The sequence below is a fragment of the Cheilinus undulatus genome, linkage group 18 (assembly GCF_018320785.1).
Source record: "Cheilinus undulatus linkage group 18, ASM1832078v1, whole genome shotgun sequence".
In the NCBI taxonomy this organism is placed as follows: domain Eukaryota; kingdom Metazoa; phylum Chordata; class Actinopteri; order Labriformes; family Labridae; genus Cheilinus; species Cheilinus undulatus.
This window is the reverse complement of record NC_054882.1, coordinates 12,827,395-12,852,930: the sequence shown is the minus strand read 5'-3', so window position 1 is coordinate 12,852,930 and position 25,536 is coordinate 12,827,395. Positions and strand designations below refer to the sequence as shown.

Sequence of the window (25,536 nt, the reverse complement as noted above, 5' to 3'; positions counted from 1 at the left end):
AAGTAATCCAGTCTTTAACCTTAAAATCCATATAGACGACTGAGCATTATAGTGGTCTATATGAGTTGGTTATGGTCTGTATTCTGGAGCTGGTCTGGTTCTTACCAGTGTTTACAGGTTTATTTTTCCATGGCGGACTCTGGAGTACAGCATACTGTAGACCTGGATTTGTTTGAGAACGATCAGCCTAACCCAGTTAGAAAGAAGGAACAGGAAATAAGGCTGTATGGTGGTTATGCTGGTGGAATTTCAGCCGATCTCTGGCCTGTTCGGTCAAGAAGACGGGGGGGCCCGGGGGGGAGATTGGGTAGGGGGATGGGAGTCGGGAGGTTCAGGGTGATGGGAGGATAGCTCCAGCTCCAGGCAGTCGTCCAAGTGTGGGGTATAATCTGACAGCACTCAGCCAAGACACATGCAGGGCTAAGACCAGGCACCCTACCAAGACTAGGGCCTGCGGGGACATCCTGGTGAGAGCTAAACCTCCACTGGGCCTGGAGCCATGCCAGGAGCCACATGCACACGCACACATTTGAATGGATAGTAAGGTCACACATGCGTGGTAGAGCTTCTCTTACAAACCCACACAGATGCTCGATGCATGCAAACAACAACAACGACGCACACAGAGGGGGCTGAACGGAGCAATGAAACAAAGAAAGACTGGGCTGCAGTCTCAATGGGAGGGTTGGTGGGCCTGTATGTGTCTCATCCAGTCAGACCTCCCAACTACAACTCAATCTTCTGTGCCTGTAACATAACCAGTGTTTGGTTTATATAATTTCCACTTCCTTGTAGACTAATTAAGCTGTAATTATCATACGGGACCCTGAAAATCTGGAGGAATTAAATACTCACAGACTGACATTTCTCTTCTCCTTTCTCTCTCTCACAGATTATGTTTATTTCGAGAACTCGTCCAGTAACCCACTGCTGATCAGGAGGATAGAGGAGTTGAACAAGGTGAGAGAATCAATGTGAGCTTGAAGGAATCTCTATGAATGCATCTCAGATCTGGAAGCTTTTACATCACACCACATACCTCCCTGGTGTTCTTCACAGCAGTCCATAAAGAATTCTAAAGATTAATATGGTCCCTTTGGTTAAATCTTTACTTTCTGCACATTTTCTGGAAAAAGGCTCCCTAAAGATAAAGTTTAAAGGCTTATTTATGGTGAACACCCTGGATGATTTATTATAGGACCAGTTTTTATTGGCTGAGTAGGAAAACAAATTTTATTGACACCAGATCTGTCCATTAACAGTGTTTTTGCTCTGTCATGGCCCTAACTTGGTTTCAGAGCCCTTCTCACGGGCCTTTGCTGATGCTAGATCATGAAAGTTAACATCTGCTTCCCTTAATGGAGACCATTTCATTCGTTTTAGGGCAAACACAAGTTCAGTTACCCTGTACCCTTCTGAAGCAGGAATTTCCTTCCTCCACAGTGGGTTTCAATGATTGCATTTTTGCAAGCTTTGAAAAATTGACACTTGAATGTTTGCATAACATCTCAACTTCAAAAAACATGTTTGACAGGTATTTGACACATTTCAGGCAATTTAAGAATTGCATATAGCGGCCATGTAGCGATTCAAGATTTGATTACTTACTCAGCCTTACTCCACAGTCCACTGCTGGGTATACCTTCATTGCTCCTGCCTTAAGTGGGCTTGAACACGGTTCAGTCTTTTACATACAGCATCACATCATAATACAACATCATGCATGGTAGGAGTGGGTGGTAAACAATACTAGCTTAACCCAGGGTTTTAAAAAATAGCCATGGTATTCCTTTAATTACAGTCATATAGATGGTGCTGTGTAATGACTGCACTTTTACAATAAATGCATTGACAGTATATATTTATTTCCACCTGCAGCGCCACTGCCTGTGCGTAAAAATGCTTTAAAAGTGATTAAGGTGCTACTGTTAATGATATCGGGCTTATTTGGCAAATGACAAAATGCACGCATATATGAACTGGTGCGTATATCCTCTGCATAATGGCAAGGCAGACACCGTGGTATAGTCTTCTCTAGTCAAACTGTTAAATGTGCACCAGTGGCTGTAATGTGATCCAAGACAACATAAGTTTAAAACTCTTCTCCTTAGAAGGTTTTTCAAAATGTTTAACCTTATCTTTTGTCCTTTTTATGTGAAATGTCAATAAAGTTCGTCGGTGTTTGGGGATCATTTTGGTCACTGAAGTATTCTGATGTGGGTTTTTTTTTTTCAGCTTCCTGTGAAGTGAAACTGGGGCTGGTTTCACTTCACAGGACCATGAAATAAATAACAATAGACAGGGTTCCTTCAGATCCTTAAAAAGTTTTAAACTGGACTTTTGAAGTTTGAGGCCAGAAAAAGTCTGAAGGTGCCGTATTTTAACTTAGTCTTAAATATAAAAGGCACTTTAGCTAAGACATGCCTTCATCCAGTCTTTGGTTTCTAGCTGCATTTATTTGATATTAATCTTTCCTTTTAGAGTATATGCTTGTTTAAATGTTATGGTAAATATTTTATATCAATAAAATCAAGGCATTAAATTTACCAGGATTCATTAAATTGGGGTGTTTATGACTAAAACCATTTCTTTGTCCTCTACACATTGACATTTCATTAGAAGTGCATTGAACCAGAACATTCAGCTTAGTCCTGTGAACTCAGAAATCCCACTCACCTTTCACTTTTGACCATTTTTCCTGCAAATATTGGTATGAATTTCTCTCAGTTCAGGTCTTAAAAACATTTTGTTCTTAAAACTGTGTAGACACCTGTCTTCATCTGTTTAAAAGCACATGGATCATTACTTCACATTCTTAGGATCTATATGATAATAGTTGATTATTGTTGCTCATATTAAATCAGAGAGGAGGGGAGAGAAGAAGAGCACATGCATGTGCCATAGAAGGAGAGGAAAAAGAGAAGAACTGTTTCTCCTCTGTGGTGATGTAGCTCAGTTTATTTATTAAGTCTAAGAATAATTCTTCAACTATAAATCACTTTCACCACTCCTGTAAACCATGCCTTAGGAATGATCTTAATATTAGACCAGAAGCATTTTGAGAAAGGATCTAATGAAACACCAGTGGATGCGAGCGCTCATTGCTGTGCTTATGCGTGCATATGAGGATGACCCTGATGAAGGCTACGAAAGTTGTTCTCTAAACTACAGTGTTGCTGAGATTTATGTTTCCTGTACGTGCATATACCCCATAAAATTCATTGAGGGTATGATGGTATTAAAAATAGATACTGCCCAATCCTAATGCATGGCTTTGTTTACAAGAAGCGCTCTCTCAGAGAACATAACTGCTCCTTTACTGACTTAGTGGTTTATTTTGAGTCATTTCAGTCACATACAGCCCTCTAACACTCCTGGATTTCTTTAATATTCAAGCTGGTACATTGATTCACATAAATGATGGATTATATAAACTAAACACATTGTGTACCCAGGTTTTCCTCGTGTGTAAGCGAGTTACAGTCCACCTCCTCGGATTAGATTCTCTACCACCGTTGTTGTTGACAGAGATATCAGCTTCTGGATAAATATTGATCAGTGAGGAGCGCTGACATTGGCAGTAAGGTTCCAAAAGTTTCAAATTATTCAGCTCGAAGTGCTGTGAGCACTGAGGGTGTTTTTTATTATGATGCTAAAAACTCAGAACTGCATCTGTTTTTGTTTTTTTAAAAATGGGTCCTGCCACGCTAAACAGCATAAATGGACACAGGCCTTTAAATATTAGGAACATAAATGTTACAATAAAACAAATATTAAACTAAGAAGAGCCATGGATTAACTGAAATGTTCCAAAGATTAAAAACTTAGTTCAGACAAGATCTAAACAAAGATTCATATGAATGATTTCTCCATGGACAGGAATAAAATACACAGAAGGTTTTGGAATGATTTCATCATTCAAGTAACTTAATCAAACAAAAATAGAAAATATTTCCCTGATCCAACTCTCAAATGAGGTAGAGGTATTTCTTTGAGTATTTTGTGGACCAATTTATCAACAAACTGTTAAAGAAAATAACAGGATTGACTGAAGAATTATACATGTTAGCTGCACCTTGAGCTTCTGGTCTAATAAAAATAAGCCAAAGTTAAATTTCTATATTTGAGACACTGGTGTGATCATTTATGACATTAGGATATGCCTAAGGAACAAAATTCTGTCAGTCCAACCAGGCAGACAGCCACCCACCCATATAACATGTAGCTATATAGTAATCCTGATGTATGTATTTTAAAAAAATAATACTATTTAGTAGAAAAGATTTGGCATACAGGCTATATAAAAATATCCGTCTTTATTAGACTGAAATCAGCTCCAACAGGCGCTAATTTGTCATCATTCTGACCTCAGTGTTGCAGTGCATGATATCAGGTACATCTCAGTCTAACATCCTTCACACTGTTCAGTGAAAGAAGCAGAGAAAAGACTAGTCTCTGTAGACTGGTTACAGGTGCCCGCTGTCTGTCCCCTGTCCCAGGCCCATGCTGGATAATATGGAGGCTGTTTAATGTGACTGACACAGAGAGCAGAGTGAGCCCTCTATTCTGCCTGTCACTGTCAGTCTCACTGCTCCTCAGGGATCCCAGGGTTTCTTCTACATGGGGGCTGAGATAAACGGAGTAGGAACAGTCCAAAGCTGATACAAGTACTAAAACACAGAAAAGTCAAGAAATTACACAGTAACTGTTTTCAAAAAAGTGCAAATAAGGAATATACAGTGCCTATTGATTTTATAAATTAATCATGGTCAATATAAAATGGCTTTTTGACAATAATACAACACCCTTTTTTCATGTCAAAGTTAAAACAGATTTCTACAATGTAATGTCAATTAGATAAAAATCTGTAATGTAAAATAAGTGACTGCATTAAATTTTCACCCCCCTTAAGTCCACTGCTTCACAGTGGGGATGGTGTGTTTGTGGCGAAACATGGCGTCTTGTCTGATGGCTTATAAGCACCATTTTGATCTTATCAGATCAAACAACTTTTAGCAACAGTTGTTGCTAAATGTCTGTTGAATTAGCTCAGCCACTTTAAAGGGGGTTAATATTTATGCAGTCACTTCTTTTACATTATGTTTTTGTATTCTTTGTGTCAATAAGGCTGAATTAAATTGACCAAAATTGATTTATTAAATCAATAAAATCCAAGTGGGTGAATACTTTTTATGGGCTCTGTAAAAAACTGATGCCTGTGGCTTGATGTAATTATTGTGATATATTCTGAAGTGAAAGTCATAAAGCTGAATAGTTTCAAATCTCCATTTCTGCCATCTGCTTTTCTTTCAAGGTTGATTGGAGCACTGATTATTGTTCTGGTTTCTCTTTTGTTACAGAAAGTGTAAACGAAAAATAAAATGTAATCAAAGCTATAAGATCTTTTTAGTCTGATCATTGCTTCAAAACTCAAAATACATGTGTATTAAGTAATAAGTGAATGCAAGAGAAAGAAATGAAAAGTCAGAACCAGGAAAAATTAGGTGTTTCTGCTAAAATCTGACCTGACTTGGTCTTCTGGAAAAGTTTTTTCTTCCTCAGTATTACTTGAAACAAACTCTTAGAAATATTTATTGTCTTTACTGCTGGACAGCCACATGCTGGGACAACACCGTGATGATCAAACAAACATGTCCTTTACCTTGTATTTGTTTCATACTCATAACTCCTGACATCTTCCTGTCTTCATCAGCTCCTCTTCATCCTCCTCTTTTCTGCTCTAGTTGGGCTCTGGATAAAGTAAGGCACAGAGTTTTGACTTATTTGTCTATATAATATTTATGAATCTTCTTAGTGAAACTATAAAGAGAAACATTACTCTTCTACCTTTTATCCACCTTAAAGAATAGCATCAGTTTCAAGGTTCAAGGTACCTTGAGGAACCTTGAAAAGGTAAATGTGAATATTCTGCATCCCACAGATAAAAACATCACATCAAAAGCAATACAGACTCACAGTTTAAGGACAAAATAACTTAAAACAGACACAAGTTCATTTAATCATCACTGAGGAAATCAAGTTATGATGATGTGTTCTTAAAGATGCACATAAAGGATCAAACATGTCCTTTTGCAGTTAGAGTGCATCATCTTACCAGCTTTAGATTTTACTGACATGTCTAGGAATCTTCAAAAATAGTTAGAGTATCATGTAAAAGTTCATTTTTCCCCATGATTTACTTAAGAAAAAGTACTTTTACGTATTCGTACGGCACTGGTTCGGTACAGGCCTTTTGGTACGGTACAGAGGTGAATAGCTCACACAGGGATGGGAAAACGAGAGTGCAGCCCACACCACAACCACAGCAAACTACAGCAACAGTCTAAATATTCCCCCAAAAGTGTCCCGTTTGGGAACGCTTTGTTCCCCAGTGAAATACAACAGTGGCACCACACCAGCATGAATGTCACTGAGAATTGGACGTAAACAGCAAAGCTCAGTTTGAAGGTTTAACAGCCTCTTTCTGACAACTTCTGAGATGACAAAATCGATAGAAATTATTTTTAAAGCAGCCGATCTACAACCATATAAGCTGTTAAGAAAACAGGGTTTTGACACCCGTTAAAGTTAACTGAACCAAAGCAGAGAAATTCTAATCTGCCGCCCTTAATGAACTTCCCAAGATTTAGTGTCTCTTTATTAAAACACTGGTGCTCTGGTTTGAGAATCAAATGAAACCTATATGCTGTACCTTGGACTGGTGGCCTCGTGGAGGGGGAGAGGGGGTCTCCATCATGTCTGAGGCTGAATCATAGCATTGATAACATTACCCTCAGACTCCAGACTGACCAGTAATCCAATGCTGAAGTCTGTGTTGAAATCAGTAGGATGGACGTTAATTAGCACACTTAACAAGCTATCCAATGGTTATGTTATAATGTGTTCAGGGTTGGCTGGGCCTATTTAGCCTATTTATTTATTTTTAAATGAAAGAAAAAAAGCTAAGTATACCTGAGAGCCTGAACTGTACATAATGCAATTAAGACTGTGTGTATAAGGACAGTTTCTAAGTTTCAAATTAGGAAAAAAAATTCTGTTTTGTTTTCCTTCGTTACTGCACAGAACCGTGACTTAAAAACATAAACCTACAACATTCATATAAATGACACTATCCAGTTAAGTCAACACATCTTTATCTGCAGATTTCCTTCTGAGAAATGGAAAATCTTTTGAGTTTTATTAAAGAGATCCTTAAATGGCAGCTGGTTCAGCTCAGTTTTTAGAGCAGACACTGCGTGCACAGAGGCTGCAGTCACACAGGTCACAGGTTCGCTCCTGATCCTGTTCGGTTCATGTCTTCCCTTACTTCCTCACACAAAAAAACACCTGAATTTGTCAAGGAAAGGACACGGCTTCAGTGTTCAATTTAAAATTGATAAGTTAGGAAATGATGTTTTCATTTTTACTGCATGCAAATTGGATGTTATTATTCCTGGACTGTAAAACTCAAACATCTGCAGAGCTAGGTTTTCTGCAGAGTAAAGAAATACTTCCCCATGAATGTGTTTTATGTTTTTCCTCCCTCTCACATCTCACCAGTGCGGATCATGAGAGAGTTCCTAATGGAATATGCTGGCCTGTAATAAGATAGAAATGAGATTGTCAATGATGTGTATCACTTCGGAGAAACAAGGTTTATCAATACTGCAGTTTAAGGTCTATTATTCAATTTTTCCTTTGTTTGTGGAGGGGAAATCAATGTTTTAAATGAGACTCGTTGCTTTTAAGACCTCAGGTAGTATTTATTTATTTATTTATTTATTTTGGTCAGGTAGGTTGGATAAAACATTATTATGCAGCTCTTAATTAAAAGCAGCATAATAATCATCAAACTGGTGTAGTTTTAGTGTAAAAAGAGAAACGGTGCAGCACCAAACCAGAGCGCTGTTCTAGCTGCAGCACTTATTGTGATTTTAGGAGAATTGCTGTAGTCTCACAGCGTGTTTGCAGCCCTAGTTAAGAACTATCATCTATGGGCTTTTTTTCATCTGTGTGCGTGTGTGTGTAGGTGCTCTGTGTGTGGCACCACTTGTTGCCGTGGTAACGCCGATTGTCTCTGGTTTGCAGACAGCCAATGGGAACGTGGAGGCCAAAGTGGTGTGCTTTTACCGGCGCAGGGACATCTCCAGCACACTCATCGCCCTGGCAGACAAACATGCAAGTGAGTGACCAATCATAACCCAGCTGAGAGAAAAACAGAAACCAGATTATTACGGTGTTTTTGGTGAAACCCTCTACACTGATTCTCCACTGCAAAGTTCTGGTGCTTCAAATCCAATCAAAGAAGATTTCCCAGAACTTGAAAACAGAATACCAAATTAAATTCAGTTTGTGCGTCTGTTGCCGAGCTGAGGGAAAGAGTCCAGACTGCAGCCCCTCCTCTGATAGGCCGGGTTTTCAGACAGCGTTCGATCTGTTGGGCGTATCAAAATGACGACACCTGTGTCTGTGTTTGTGTCTTTGCATATGTGCCTCTTCCTGTTAAGGCGTGGGCGTGCAGCGTGTACGTGCATGTGGTGCTTTTCTCTAGAGCTGATTCTGCAGTATCTGAAACAGCTGGGAGACTTTTCAATGGGCTCCTCCTGAATCAAGGTGTGACCTACTAGTGATTTTTGTGGATGAGAAAAAAGGTACAATTATGAAGAGCAGTGAGCATGGAGGAGAAAGGAGGATGCAAAGAAAGACAGACTGAAAGAAAGAAAACAAGACAGGAAGAAATAGTTCAAAAGAGAGTGATGAAAGGGAGAGAGTGAGTATTCACAGGTAAAAATAAGAGTGGGTCTTAAAGGCCTTCTGTTCTGAAAGACAGGGTCATCTCCACAGCGGTCAGCTGGAAACAAACGCCCTCAGGGCACTGCTGCAGAGCCTGATCTGAAGAGCTCAGGAGGCACAAGGACGCATGATTCATTATGAAGTGGGATATTTACTTCAGAACTTACCTATACTGCCTCTATTCAAGATATTTGTTTAGCAACTAACATGAATCTTTAGTTTAGTTTTTACAACCCCGATTCCGAAAAAGTTGGGGCACTGTGTAAGATGTAAACAAAACAGAAGTCAGTGATTGTCAAATCTCATAAACCCATATTTTTTTCACAGTAGAACAGATACAACATATCAGATGTTGAAACTGAGAGATTTTACCATGAATGAAAAATATTAGCTCATTTTCAATTTAATGGCACCAACACATCTCAAAAAAGTAGGGACAGGGCAACAAGAGGCTGGAAAAGTAAGTGGTACTAGTAACAAAAAACAGCTGGAGGAGCATTTTTTACACTAATTAGGTTGATTGTCAACAGGTCTGTAATATAACTGTGTATCAAAGGAACATTTTAGAGAGTTAGAGTCTCTCAGAAGTTAGATGGGCAGAGGATCACCAATCTGTTAAAAACTGCGTCTACCATGGGGTTAGAAGTGACGTACTAACCCTTGTTTGTTTTTTCCATAGTTTGTGGTCTTATTTTTTATTTTATCTCCCTCCCCGCCTCCTTCCCCTAACCCTTACCTTTAGAGTTCAGGTGCGTAACCCTCTTGGGGTTTCCCTTAGTTTGTGGTGTGTCAGATTAAAATTTACACCCTCCCCCAATAAATGTTTGATTTTTATTTTTAAAAAATCTGCTATTGTGAAAATAGCCACTTACCATGACCGCTGACACTGAGCAGGTTAGTCAAGGTCAGATGAGCCCAAAACATCCCAACATAGAGATCTGCAGCCAGATCCTCTTGAAAGATTCAAAGAATCTGGAGAAATCTCTGCAAGCAAGGCACAAGGCTGAAGGGCCCCTCAGGGGCCACTGCATAATAAACAGGTATGATTCTGTACTAGAAATCATTGCATGGGCTAGGAACACTTCCAGAAATCATGTCTGTCAACTCAGTTAGCTGTGCCATTTACAAATGACAGTTAAAGCTGGATCATGATAGAACAAGCCATATGTGAATAGGATCCAGAAACACTGCCGTCTTCTCTGGACAAAAGATCATTTAAAATGGACCGAGGAGACATGGAAAACTGTTCTGTGGTTGGATTTAGTATGAAATCATTTTAGAAACCACAATCTCTGTCTCCTGTGGACTGAAGGGGAGAAGGACCATCCAGCTTGTTATCCTGGCTCAGTTCTAAAGCCTGCATCTCTGATGGTATGGGGTTGCATTAGTGCCTATGGTGTTTATTTATTTATTTACTTAATATGGACATAACAATTACATTGGAAAACACCTGATGCATTGTTTTAAGTGTTATAGCACTAGAGCTAATTTTCAACACCTGTCCATAGGAGGCTTTTAAGGACGGGGTTAGTCCATAATAGAAAGTTAAAAAAGAGAGATCTACATGAAAGTCTACATTTGCAAAGAACACACATTTTAAATAATATCAAACATTAAACATCATGTGAGCAGCTCTGGCTTGACTTCAGCCACCGTTTTAGAGCTCTGCTGAACATATTAGTGTCAGACTGTTGTTTTAGATCAGAAGGAAGGGAGTTCCACAGTCTTGAACCCTTAAAAGAGAAGCTGGACTGTCCAAATGATGTTTTAAACTTTGGAGCTTTTGGAGCTTTGTGGGCAGCTTACACATCTGAAAAGGCCCATTAATGCTGAAAAATAGATCAAGGTTTTAGAGCAACAAATAGCTCCCATTCAGACAACGTCTCTTTCAGGGAAGGCCTTAACTATTTCAGCAAGAAAATGCTAAGCCACATAGCACATTCATCACTTCAGCATGGCTTCACAGGAGAAGAGTCCATGTCCTGAACTGGCCTGCCTGCAGTCCAGAACTTTCACCAATAGGAAATTTATGGGGCATCAGAAAAGGAAATATCCACTAAAGAAGGCTCAACCCTGCACCATAAGGGATAAGGGGTGTAGAAGATGGGTGGATTTTAGAGTGTTGGAAGCCTTGTTAAACCTTTGGTCACTGATATGTCCCTACTTTGTTTGGGGTTGTAAACCAACCCTAGAATTCTGCCCAGTTTCAGAGGAGGATATAGATTTTATTAAAAACTACATCTGTCACTTACAGGAAAACCTGACTGTAGGCAGCATCTGCTCTCCCGTTTCTTCTGTTTAATCTTTGTTGGAAAATACCACCACCCACCACCCACATGCTAGCTGTTAAGTTAGTCATCCTTATGGCCACATTTTCCACCCTTTTTCAGTCATTTTGACATGCAAAAGAAGGAGAGGAGAGCAAAGATGATAGTCCTATAGAGAATATTTTTGGTGCACTGTTATTTCACTTTCAGCTGAGTTGCACCCATGCATTGTATTGAATTAATGCATGGTCACTGTTTGTCAAGCTTTTAGAGCAGTTGCAGATGTTAAGGACAAAACTGGCTCAGTTAACCTTGGGATAATCTTTTATTTTAATCATGCATACAGAAAAATTACAAGAGTTAGAAAAATAATAAGCTTTAAAGAGAATGCCAAAATTTTCATGCTTAGAATTTCATCTCACATCTAAGAGGATGTGGACTGAATTATTTGACAGTCAGGTACTGGGTAGTTTTTGTCTCAAGCACCTCAACCATTTAGAATATTAAAAAAAACACTCTATCAGGGGATTTAAAACTCTGATGGATGTTTGAATAACACTTTAGAAGTAACTGGCAGCTTAACTTTTACATAACACATAAAAGACTTTCCTCTGCAGTAAAAACTAATGTATGTCCTATAGCAGTCCACATAAAGTTCAGTTAGGTATTGGTGGATCACCTGCACCCCTGTTGTAATGACTGGCCCAGGATGACTCTCAAATCCTGTGGCCCTTGATTCCTACCTTTCCTGTTTTATACCCACCTGTCTTTATCAGCAGATCTGGCAGAAGACTAAATTTTGAGCTGGATCTTGTCTCAGCCAACTGCAGTGACGTTAACGGTTTGGCTAAAACTTCCTCTCCCTGCTGTTTTCAGGCTCTCTGTCCCCTCCACTCTTCTGGTGGTTTACTTTGCATGATGATGATTTTTGCCTTGTTTAAAAGACATTCTACCTTACTAGTTTTTGAGATGACACAGTCAGAGTCTGTGTACGATTTCAGTGTTATGAGCAAGTTTGCAGGAGTCACAGCAGTGAACCTGGTGTTGGCAACCATGATTTGGCAGTAATTAACAAGATAAGTTCACATTATTTGAGAATAATTTATGTGGTGGACTGTTTTTTGTTTTTAGGCAGTATTTTGATTGGCCTGATCAGGTCAATAGCCTATAGCCAATAACCTTTATTTCACCAGTAACACCTCCTTGGTATTAAATATCTGGCCAAGTGTCCTGGCCAAGACAGTGGAAGTTAATGGAGTTTCTAACCAACAGAGAGCAGTTATACAGCAAACAGAATACAAGACACACTATATAGACAAAAGTATTCAGCCACCAACATGGACTGGAATGACATTGCATTCAAATCCATGTATTTTAATATGGAATTGGCCCCCCTTTTGCAGCTATAACAGCCTCCACTCTTCTGTGGAGTGTTTCTTTGGGAATTTGTACCCATTCATTCTGTAGAGAGTTCATGGGGTCAGACACTGGTGTTGCACCTGGCTCACAATCTCTGTTCCACTTCATCCCAAAGGTGCTGGATGGGGTTGAGGTCAGGGATCTGTATGAGCCAGTTTAGTTGTTCCACATCAAACCATGTCTTTTTTGTCCTTCTTTGTACACTGGGGCACAGTCATGTTGGAATTGAAAAGGGCCTTCCACACAGTTGGAAGCATAGCATTGTCCAAAATGTCTTGGTATGCTGAAGCATTAACGCTAGAGATAAGGGGCCTAGCCAAGACCCTGAAAAACAGCCCCAAATAGCTCCTACCGCACAGTTTTAGTATTAACATTAATGCCAGTGGAAGTTCAGAACACTTAAGAGATTGGAGACTTTTTGAGCCATAGCAGTCATTGACCCCACTCTGTGATTTTATGTGGTCTTCCTCTTTGTGGCTGAGTTGCTGTTGTTCTTAAACTCTTCCACTTTCTGATAATATCACTGACAGTTGACTGTGGAATTTCCAGCAGGGATGAAATTTCCCAAACCGTCTTATTGAAAAAGGTGGCATCCATCACAGTACCATACTGAAGCCAATGAGCTCTTCGGAACGACCCATTTAGGATCACAGATGTTTGAGAATCGAGACTACATGGATAGATGATGATTTCATAGACATGTGGGTCTGATTGAAACACCTGGATTCAATAACTAACAGGTGTGGACACAAACATTTTATCTATATAGTGACGCAAGATAAAAAAAAACAAAAATCAAATATTTACCAAATTCAACCACATGTGTAAATTAATCATAGCATCTGCAGCCAAGTGTGTCTGCCTCCATGTCATTTAACTTCCTCTTAAAGCTTCTTCAGTTCTACCCTTATCTAGAACTGAAGAAGTCTTTAGGAGCAGTGGAAAACCGGCTTCAAGACCCTTTATCTAGTCCAGTTGCCCTCTTTGAACCAAGACTTGGAAAAGTAGTAACACTGTTGTATAGATTTTGTGTCTATTTTTCCACCAGCATGCTTTAAAAATCCTGACATTTCCCTCCAAGAAAATCAGTCTAATCTTTAACGTATACATAGTGAGTGATGTCCAGGATTTAATGGAAAATATATCAACAGCATTGCATTAAAGCTATGAAAGCAGAGAGGAGGCATAGAGGATGCAAATGTTGATGTTTTTCAAACGTCTGTACCACACATCTGGACTGAGATGTTGTGGAGAGACTGAATACACTTTTCTCAGGACATTAAAATCAACATGTAACCTTAAAATCTAACGAAATTGGCAACTTTTTAATAAAGTGAAGAAAGTTCATTTAAGCATAATTTAATTAATGTCATTGACATCAGTACTAACAGCAGAAACTCTGCCAACCTGTCGTCTACCCCAGCAGAACCAAACACTAGACTTTGGCTGGGTGTGGCATGCTGGGTGTGAAGTATATTTACGTATCTGTATGTATGAGAGTGCATTGTCCTTCATTTCTGTGGGTATAAGTTTGAGGCCTGGGGGTTGTATCTGTCATAGGAGGGGTTTGTTTTTTCTGTTTTGTCCCTTTTTTGTAAAAGCCTGATTCAACTAAAAGCCTGTTTAAATTAGAGCACTGTCCAGTCATGGATGCAGCCAATGAAGTTCTGTTCATATAGGCTGCTCCTACGCAGGCCTCTTGGTTTTGGCTGACATTTGCCAGCTGCAGTTTGGGCAAGGGGGGCTTCCAGACATTTGCAATATGTAAGAAATGCATGCCAGGGACTGGCTGTGCACCGCATGGGTGTGGGCTGTATCCTGTGTGTATCTGCAGCCTCACAGTGTGTGGGTTTCTCTCGGTGGTTGTGTATGTGTTTTCTATACTGTGCCTCGTACACATGATGGACGTGAGTTTTCAGCTCTGCGTTCTGTCATGGGAGTCTCCGAAGGGGTGTCTTTAATTCTCTTTGGTTATGGATCAGTGAAGTATGGCAGGAGAGGAGTGTGTGTGTGCATCTGAGCCCTGGTGTCTTAATGTGTGTCTGCAGTGAGTCATTGATCAAATATTTTGCTTGCAGAGATTCGGGGCACTCCCTCAATGGGGCCTCAAACTCCGACATTAGTCCCTCCCCTGTGAGCCGAGCAGCCCCCTGAGTGGTCAGCTTCTGTGGCGGACTTGGCATCCTCCCTCCCCAGCCCCTCCCTTCAGACGTTTGAATTTGCCATGACTCAAACCTTTTTCTATTTTTGAGCTCCAAGCTCTCATAAACAATAGACAGGGATGCTGCTAGTGCATTAGAGCACTAAAGTATAACCAGGACTAGTGAAGTCAAAATGAAAATGATTAGTTAAAGATCTGCCTCTTCAGGTGGTCATAAACCTCAGTAATATTCCTCTTTTGGGTGCTTTCCTGGTCCTTTTCTGTAAACGAAGTCTTTCCTTGCTAGTGGTGGTACCTGCTGCATATTTGATAAAACAGATCTGTATTAATGGGATTTAATCAAACAGTAGGAGGAAGAGTTTTTTCACTGTATAACCATCTGTGGAGCTTCATGAACTGTGGCGTTACCAGCAGTTAGAGAAAAGAGCATCCATTCCTTACACAGTTGTGCTGGTGCACACTGAGACTTAATGTTGATGTAAACGGGTTAAAGGCAGCTTAGTTATCCTGATTGTCTCAATATTTCTCAGTTTGATTTCTAATGATGCTCACCAGGAAGGAAGATTAATGCAAATATCCAATTAGCCAATCACATGGCAGCAACCCATGCTTTTAGTATGAGTGCACTTCTGGTTTGTGCTTTTCAAACTAAAAGCTTCCTCTAGCATTTTTCTGTAGAAACTCCCTCTGTTTGTACAGAATGCTTTAATTTTAAATGGTTCCTGAAACCCTTCCACTATACACTAAATAAAGCCACTCATAGGGAGGTTTATTGAGGTTAAAGTTGTGAAGAATGACCGGACTGTGACAGCTGCCAACTCGCAGCAACCTCACTCTCTAAGTGTGGAAAACAACACACGTGCTGCAAATCATGCAGCCGGTCTGATATGGGCTTAAATGCTCTGGTTGCTTTCTGGTGATGAAAAGAGTAATAGAGAAATAGGACAGTCAAACTGATAGAAATGAAAGTGACAGTAAATATAGCCTCTTAGGGTCAATTTAAAGGAAGTTGGTTTAGCTTTAGCCCTTCTGTAAGTCATCAGAGTGACACTGATATTTATCTAACATTCCTCTTATTTTTTTTTTAAAGAACTTTCCCCTCTTAAAATGCTGGCTCGGTTTGCTTTGAAGACCTCTGCAGGTACTCTGGCTCATGTTGGAGAGCCTGTGAACCCTGAACCCTCAAGGAATCCTGATCCAAAAACAAACCGAGTTCCTAGAAAGAAGTTGAGCTCATATTGGAGGGAGCTCAGCACGCAGCTCCTGACATGCTGTGTCTGCTGAGAGATTTCTAACCTGAAACTGAATTATTCAATGTTTTACTGCTCTTAATTATTCTTTAACAAAAAATCTACCTTTAAAATGTTTGATAGGCCACTTGAGTACATGTTTACTATGGTTGTAAGTAGGATTATCTTTGAATTGGTATTATTAGCAAACAATTTAGCATATCTTAAAGCAGTGGTTCTCAACCTTTTCAGCCTGCGACCCCCAAAACAAAGTCGCCAGAGACCGGTGGTCCCCACTGTACCTGAAGTTGGTTGAACAGCCATGAATATTCAAGAATAGTCATGTGCAGATGAGGCTGTCCATAAGGAGGGATAAAGGGGAAGGTTTCTGGGACCCAGCCAAACTAGGGGCCATGGAGATCAGCAAAACCATGGTCCATTGTGAAGTTAAGTTGTGAAAACCAGATTTTATATTTGACCTGAATAATAACCACTCTTATTAAAGATACCAATATCTTTATTTATTCATTTGTGTAGCAAATAGCCTTCTATAAATGGAAAATCACTTTTGTTAAAAACATAATTAAAATGGGTTAAAAATAGCTAAATTGGTAAATAATGGAAAAATGGTGGATAAAAGGTGAAATTGGATTTCTAAAGAACATAAATTGGTTAAAAGTGGTCAAAACTAGATAAAGGAGGCAAAAAGCACCCAAAAAAGTGGGTTAAAGTGGCAAAAATGGGCACAAATAGTGGTTAAAAGGAATTAAAAAGTGGCTGAAATAGCTTTTAAGTGCAAAAAAATTGATTGAAATTAGGTGGAGTGGGGTGAAAAATTGATACAAGCTGGCAAAAATGGGTCAACTATGATTAAAATGGGCAAAAGGGGTGTAAAAAGTGGTTGATAACGACAATAATGGGTCATCAGAGGCAACACTAGGCAGAAAGTGGCAAGAATTGGTTTTATAAGTGTCTAAAACAGGCAGAAAAAAAGTGAAGAATGGGGTTTAAAATTGACATTGACAAAAATGGGTAATGTGCTTAAAGTGATGAAAAAGGATTCACATTTGGTAAAATTGGTGAATAAAAAAAATAAAAAAATAAAGTTGCAACAGTGTAATTTTAAAAATATTCATAGTTTTTTTAAGGCACCCCTCTCAGTGTCTCGCGACCCCCAAGGGAGTCCCGGCCCCAAGGTTGGGAACCCCTGTCTTAAAGAACAGTTAAATCCATTAATATGTGAATATTCCTCTGCTCCAATTAGAGAGCTGTTCCTGATTGGTGGATTTGAGGAGAATGGCTGATCCAAATCACATTTTAACCATAACGGCAGTGACTAAACATGATCAGCATTTCTGGGCTGCATGGTTGTAGTAGTTTGTTTTCTCATGACTGTGCTGCTCTTGTCCTTAGGCGTGTTAGGAATGTGCTTGGATGGAAAAAATGTCCATGAGGACCTGGACATTTGGAATCACAAAAAACGGAATTTAAATATCTGTAAATGCACAGTCTTGACCTTACAAGTATGCTTTGTGTACCTAAGTATAAATTTATGTATTTATTTATTTATCTATTCAACCTTTATTTAACCAGGAATGTTTCCACTAAGATACTGAAATGTCTTTTAGAAGGGAATCCTAGCCAAGAAAGCAAAACAAAGGTTACACCAGTCAACAAATCAGTAGCATTCAGCAGAAAAACACTAAAAACATCAGTCAAATTATCTTTAATTCTGGTTTAAAAATCTCCCAAACTAATACAGCGCTGAAATCTTATGTGACCCTGTAACTCTTACTGAGATGATGGAGCAACAACATTTATAGTTTTTTCACAGAATACAGCAAACTTTAAGCATTCCATAAATGATGAATCCATGAGAACAAAGGTTAAATCTAACAGTTTTTAGTAAATAAGACATAAGAAGGTAATTCTTGTAAAATGGTCACATACAGGGAGATATACTAATGTTCCATCCTTCTACTGTGTAAGAAAGACCAGCCAACTTATTACTGTTCAGCTATTTCCTTTTTAATCCATAACAAGTTCCTTTGTCATGGTTAAGTTTAGAGCTAGGCAAGTAGGGTTACCCAGTCAATATCGGAGTAACTGGTGTGGATTCGGAAAAGTCACCCAAGGTCCAGGCTCTCTAGAAAAGCCTCTGTAAGAAACAACAAAGGAATGGATAGTATCATTAGAACATTTTAAACCATAAATCATAGCCACTTCTTTTCTTCCTCTGAAGCCCACAGTTGTGTGTCTAATGATGCTACCCATTCCCATGTAGCTCTTTTGGTAGCTTTTCTACTAAGCCTGGAACCTGGGTGACTTTCTGGGACATTTAGATATTAAATCCACACCAGTAACTTTGATACTGAACAATTGTAATTTCTTTTTTTTCTTTTGTCTTTATTGTTCCAAAACCTTTAGGAATTCCAGTGATATTATTGAAGCGCACATTTTCTTAAAGCCGAGGTTGTCCTGAATCAAATAATGTTTAGAGCTTTACTGTGGACCACGGGGTTGATGTTTAACATGATTTTTAAGAGAAAAAGTCCAGGAGAGACTAAATAGTAAGAGGGCTTAGAGGGTTAAATGCTGCTTTTTTTATTAGTTGCAAATTCAGGACGGATGATGGTGAAGCATAAATAACTGTGTCGTATGCATAAAGTTTGAAATTTGCATCAACAATGTTTTTGCATAAATTATTAATGTAAATAATAAATAGAACTGGGCCCAATATGGACCCTTATGGGACCCCAGTTTTTAACATTAGGATGGATGGAATAGGATGGAATTCAAATATGCTGTGGCTTCATTTGCTTTAGGAAGAGAGCTGGGGCATCTCAGAACTGAGATCTCAGCAGTGCAGATGTGGTGAGGTTTTCAGCATAGCTACTGGCATTTTTAAAATCTTTAAAATATATTCTGAGTGTTCTGAATGGTCAGGCATTCATCCTCAGAGACCAGATAAAGATAAATGTATCCTCTGTTACATTGTTGGCATAAGCAGCCTTTCTGATGCTATCCTCTGTTACATTAGTATTGATCTTATTCTGATAGATCTCCATGCTTCAGCTGCAAAAACATCTTCTCAGATATGTTCCCCTCTATCATTTTTAAGCATTCTTTACAGTTGCCTCTGCTCTGCACACTCGCTCTCATAGAGGTGTAGTGAGTTAGTTAAGGTAATAACCCTCTGCTGTGCTCTCCTCACCTCCTCCTCTCACCCTCAGGCCTGCTCCCCCCCCCCCCCCCTTGCTGTCTCTCAGTCTGGTAAGGCGACCCATTCATCAATAATTGATAATTGGCTGGGACAGGTGAGATGGAGAGGCAATTTGTAGAGAGTATGGTGCGGGTGCGCTGCCAGGAGATTGGCTCTGAGGAGGAGAAGGAGGACTGAGGTTGGGGAGTGGAGTTGGTACTCGAGGTCGCACAGCCGAAGGGGGCAGCTGGAAAAGGCGGCCCACTGGTTAACTGAACCGTGCTACTGAGTGTGCAAATCCATGGATGAGGGCAGAGTAACACATAGAGGCACATATCCCTACATAGAGTCCTGTTAGAGTTTATTTATAAAAACCTGAAGCCACTTTTCACCTTGAAGAATTTTACAACTTAAGAGTGAAGGTAGAAGAACCTCCTAGCATCGGTTTTACAAAGAAAACCTCAAAGAAAGTAAGTCCATTTTTTGCCTGCAAACAGCGGAGTACTATCAAAACTATCTGACCTCTCCCTAAATAAAAAATAAATTTCTTAAATAGCCTATTCAATTGGCAGTCAATAGGATTTTTCATTCCTTAGGAATTATATTGTAATCTTGATTTTATTCTGCAAAATTACTGATTATGACAATTGCATTTTTTTTCCCCAATCTGCTGTAATTTTTGCTTTAGGGGGTAATTTTTCTCAGATCAGAGCTATTTCAATCAAAACCATCTTTACAGATCCAGTTCCATAACATAGAAGCCCTTCTTTGATATCACCTTAACAACTCTCATCCATCCAGGTTCTTAGTAGGGTTGAGGTCAGGGGAGGATGGTGGCCACACAAGGATTTTTCTGTCTTTGTACCCGTAGCAGCCAAGGCCTCAGTGGGATTTTTTGCAGCATGGGATGGTGCATTGTCTTGCATGAAAATGATTTTACTCCAGAAGGAATGGTTGCTCTTTTCATACCTTGACAGGCATTTGGAAGTTAGGAACTCCACAGATTTGCTGAGGTCATTTTGACACCTTCAGGCACCTTAAAGGGGCCGATTAACTCACTTCCTACAATTCTAGCCCAAAACATCACTCCACCACCTCCTTGCTGGCGTTGTTGGGACATGGTGGCCATCCACCAACAGTCCAGAACTCCATGCATCCGGACCATCCAGTGTAGCATGGCATTCATCAGTGAATAACACTGTTTGAAACATAGTCTTAATATATTTCTGAGCATTTATACCTTTCTTTACTGTTTAAAAAGAGCTCATCTATGCATTCACATGTTTTACTGGCTTCAGGTGAAAGCAGATTAGTTTTTGAGTGGCCGAGGGTAACTCTGCTCTTGGTCAAAAAAAAAAAAAAAAAAAAAAAAAAGGAAAAAGAATCTTAATGAGTTTTGGTTTATAACGTCTGTCAGAGGGAAATATGTGAGAGACTAGATGTGAGTTGACCTTGGGTCTTCTCAAGTACTTATTCAGCTTGCGACTTTTTCAGGGTCAGCCAAATCCTATCTCACAGTGAGTCTGGCCTGTGGCACATGCATGCTTAAACAGGAAGTTCCTGTTTTACCAATAATTAATAAACTCTTAATGGCCTTTAGATTTAATTCAGTGTAGCAGCATTGTGGATTTTTATGCAAATGTAAAGCCTCGTAGTGAAAACACCAGCAGCAGTTTGGGGCTTATTATTCATCAGCTGGTGAAAACCTCTGCTGGATGGTCACGATAAAGAATGTAACATGGGCATGCACAGAATTAGGGTTTGTCACAGTAATAGAATTTTAATTTCAGAGGGAAACTAGAAAAATTAAACAATGTTGATACCTGCTTTTTGACCCAACTTTCAATTTAGACCAACAATGATAGTACCAATATTTCTGTTCAGCTTAGACAGTGTGCTGGAGTTTTGATATATTAATTCATTTCAAACACAGCTGTTCTGAAAAAAGAGGCTCTCTATAGTTAAATTTTTTAGAATGCATCTGGTTGTTAAAATAAGTGATTGTGCCTCTACTGTCACTCTACTGTCCCGCAGAGGGACACGTTTGTCTTGGGCTTTTCAGCCATGCTGTAGCCATAGAAAATATCACCTTTCAACATCAGCCATATGAGGCATTAACATTTGAAATATTTTTTTGACCATTTAGGTTTTTTAGGAGAAAAAAGGTTAAAATCATAAAAATGAGTTTGGTGTGAAAAAAAATCATATTTTATTTTTAGGTCATGTTAACCAGCCCTATTGATAATATCCTAAAGTACTCAAGCTTTAAAAGAATACTGATCATATTTTCAGTGAAAGCACTGCTTGAATGGAATCATTAAAGGTCACATATTTTACCCCTTTAAGACAAATTTATATTGGTCTCAGAGGTCCCCAAAACATGCCTGCGAAGTTTGTTGCTGAAAAACACTCCAGTATTAGATTTTTGCACATCTGAAAAACCCTTTAAATGTTAATGGACTGGATGACTAGCCCCATCCGGAAAAGGATGTGGCTTAATGGATGTGGTTCGGGAGAGGAGGGCGGAACTTTCTTCCAAGTTGGGAGGGGGCGGTGCTAACTTGCCACATGACATCATGAAGGGAAAATCTGAGAACAGCTTGTTGCAGCACACATTTTCTGAAAGGAGGAGAAGGAGAGGGGAGGAGGGAATGGATTTTTCTGATACTTGAGGGGATTGTGGACAGGCCAGGGGTACTTATTTTTTTTGTCAGAAAAGCCTGAAAAAGTGATTTTTGCATGAATTGTGACCTTTAAGTTGGCATCCTTATCATACAGAAATGTTTGCTCCATATTGTGTTAAGGAGTTTTCCTGCAGATTTTGTTAAATAAAACAAAAAATGCTTCAGTATTCTGTAGGGGTTGACTGCTCATTGGCCTGGCCCATTATTTAGACCAGTACTTGGCTGATTTTTAGTATCTGCATTTTATTTTACAGATTATCTTAAAAATAAATGAACCAAAATGTGTAACACTGTACTCCACTGCACGGTATGTCTTCCCCTATGGCCTTACTGTCACCTGTTATAGTCTCAGCAGATGCCCTGCGTACTGCATCATATGATTGGCTAGATGTCACATGATGTCATAGCAGTCATCATTTAAGCATGGGTGTCCCTGACACAGTGAGTTTATGACATCACTTCCTGTTTTCCTGCTGCTGCTGTTGTGTTGCTCAGAGCTGTTTGTCATGCTGATAGAGGAATGACTGAATTGTTTATTTTACATCGTTTTTTTTATCTTGCAATTCAAATGCATTTTGCAACCATCTGTTATTGGTCTCATGAACATCTAATTATCGGTATAGGCTCTGAAAAAATGATATTGGTGGACCCCTAGTATTGTGAACCTCTGTTTGTGTTGCTGTGGTATTGAAACAGGTATCAGTATTGACTGATTATTGATAGCATCATAGTGGAGTGTAAACTTCTGGTTCTGTGACAATGAGATATCAACAAATCAGCAGATATTAAGCAGTTGATATCTCCATCTCCCCTACCTGTTCTCCTGCCCCATTTAATCATGTTTTTTTATTCCTCTCAGTAATAATCTGGCTCCATATTGGGCTGCTTTAACATGGCAGAAGATGGAGTGAAGCTCATGCTGTGTTAGTGTGCGTCTGGGCGCTGAGTGCTGGGCAGAGTGAGGGAGTGAAGGAGTACTTATTGATTTTGGCCACACATCTCTTCTCCTGAAAATCCCTTGATTGCTTTTGTTCTGCTCCCCGTCTCCCTCTTTCTGTCTCGCTTCCTCTAATGAAACTCCAAATGAATTGGAGCACGTACTGACTGCTCTCTTTCTCTCTCCTTCTCTCCGTCTCTCGCTCTCCCTGCTGATTTCTTTATCACTCCCCTTCCTCCTCTTCCTCTCTCCGTCTCCTCGTCCTCATGTCTTTCTGTCTTCATCTTTGGCTCCCTTCGCTCTTTATCACTCTCGTCACACTTTGTCCCTCTGTGATTGTCTCGCCTATTTTATCTGTCTCTCTGTTTTATCTGTTTTCCTGTCCACCTCAGCCTCTCTTTCCCTACTTTCTTTCCTTCATCTCCTTCACCCTCCTCATCCACATATGAGGAAAGGGACCGTGCCGTGGAGATGTTTCCACCAGCAGCAGCTCACTCTATTCTTGCAGAATGACGCAGACACATGAGCGGCTCAATTGGGCTGATAGCTCTTCAACAGTCACTCTGTCCATTTATTCTTGCTCTGGTTCTTCAGGGCCGTTTTCACCCTTTGACTTCTGATTCTGGCTTTCTTTCTTGACATGTTCTGTTCTAGTGTTTCCAATCCTCCATTCCTCTAAGGAAAACAAATCTATGAATGCACCCATAGCGCTAGAATAAAAGGAAGAGGCCATAAATAGAAATTATGTCTAGCTTGTCTATTAATGCATTATGCATTATTTTTCTCAATATCCATAAAGGCCAAAAACATCACTTGTTGAAGACAACAGTTATTATGCTTACAGTGTTTCAAATATACAGCTCATTCAGAAAGTATTCAGACCCCATTCACTTTTTCAATTTTGTTCCGTTTCATCCTGATGCTGCATTTAAAAAAAAATATATATATATATATATATACATATATATATATATTCTCACTTATCTACACTCAGTAGCCCATCATGAAAATGTGAAAACAGCATTTTAGAATTTTTTATAAAATTTATTAAAAATAAAAAATAGAAATATCACATTGACATCAGCATTCAGACTGTAAATGTAGCTCAGGTTCCTCCATTTCTCTGATCTCTGCTGAGATTTTTCTACACCTTGAATAGAATCCACCTGGGGTAAATTAAACTGATTGGACATGATTAGGAAAGGCACACACCTTGTATAGAAGCCCTCAGAGCTAACAATGATATCAGAGCAAAAACCAAGCCATGAGGTCAGAGGAGCTGCAGAGCTCAGAGACAGGATTGTTGACAGGCACAGGTCTAGGGAAGGCTACAAAAACATTTCTGCTGCACTGAGGGTTCCCAAGAACACAGTGGACTTCAGAATTCTCACATAACATTGGGGAGGAAGGCCATAATAAGAGAGGAGACCAAGAACCTGATGGTTAGGGATGCACTAATCCACTTTTTACAGCTCTGATCTGATTCCAATATATATAGGTGCCAATACCGATACTGATTCTGATATATATATATATATATATATATATATATATATATATATATATTTTTTTTTTTTTTTTTTTTTTAAACAATTATTATTGTTGTTGGTATAATGTGTGAGGTTACATGAGGCTGTTATAAACCACCCAGCTCCTCTTATTAAAAAGCAAAAAAAAAAAAAAAAAAAAAAAATGAATTGAATTTAAATGTATTCCAAACAAATTTATTTGAACTACTACTAAAGAATAAATATAAACATTATCCAAAAAATGGGCTTAAAATCCCTGTCTATAATGCTTTTAATGAACCCCCCGCCACTAGACCGCTGTAGCTTCAGTTAATGGCTGCAGCCTTCCTCTCTGACCCTTCACTGGATGTAAACAATGAGAACCTCGGCGGTGGCTAATCTGTTAGCGTATAGTAGGAAGACCGCCGTACGACAGTTTTCCAAAGGAGTAAATGGAAATAAAGTGGTATGTGGGCTGGCGAGGGTTAAGTTCACGTATGACTACTCACCCGAAGTGAAAAGGGGCCAAATATCAAAGCACAATATTAATCTGCAAAGAGGAATGAAGGCAGGTGGTGCTAGCTTTCAATGCTAGCCACGCTGTAGAGAGTATTATCAGGCTAATGCCATACCCACTCTTCTTTGTGTTCTCTCATCTTTAGACTAGTTTTGACTATTCTAAATTAAGATTTACGTTTAATCAACTAGGTAATTATACCTCTAAGAACATTCCTAACTAATACTAGCTCAGTTACACACAGACTGTCTCGTGTTAGACTGCGGTGCGCTCATGGTCTACCGCAAACTGTAGGATGGATTTGGATCGGTCCCTTGGATCGGCGCCATCAGTCTGATATCTGATCTATTAATTACGTCCATATCGGACCCGATACTGATATTGGATAGGTCCCATCCCTACTGATGGTCACTCTGACTGAGCTCCAAAGATCCTGTGTGGAGATGGGACGAAGTTCCAGAAGGACAACCACCACTGCAGCCCTCCACTGATCTGGGCTTTATGGCTAAGTGGCTAGACAGAAGATTCTCAGTGCAAAACACATGAAAGTCCGCGTGGAGTTTAAAAAACAACACCTGAAGGACTCTGAGACTGTGAGAAACAAGATTGTCTGATAAAACAACGTTTGAACTGTCTGGAGGAAACCAGCCACTGCTCATCGCCATCCCAGCAGTGAAGCATGGTGGTGGCAGCATCATGCTGTGGGCATGTTTCTCAGCATAGGGATTTGGGAGAATGGTCAGGGTTGAGGGAAAATACAGAAATATCCTCAATGAAAACCTGTTCCGCAGCCAAGACAACACAGGAGTGGATTAGGGG

General features: G+C 39.6%; 1 protein-coding gene across 2 annotated transcripts in view; it reads left to right on the top strand.

The window, feature by feature from the left end:
- The window catches only part of mta1 (metastasis associated 1), an 84,517-nt gene that overhangs the window by 27,537 nt on the left and 31,444 nt on the right, over positions 1 to 25,536 (top strand). For both annotated transcript variants that reach the window (XM_041813464.1, XM_041813463.1), the window contains exons 2-3: positions 893 to 960; positions 8,089 to 8,182. In XM_041813464.1, coding sequence (XP_041669398.1) covers positions 893 to 960; positions 8,089 to 8,182 — 162 coding nt within the window. The remainder of the gene's footprint in view (positions 1 to 892; positions 961 to 8,088; positions 8,183 to 25,536) is intronic.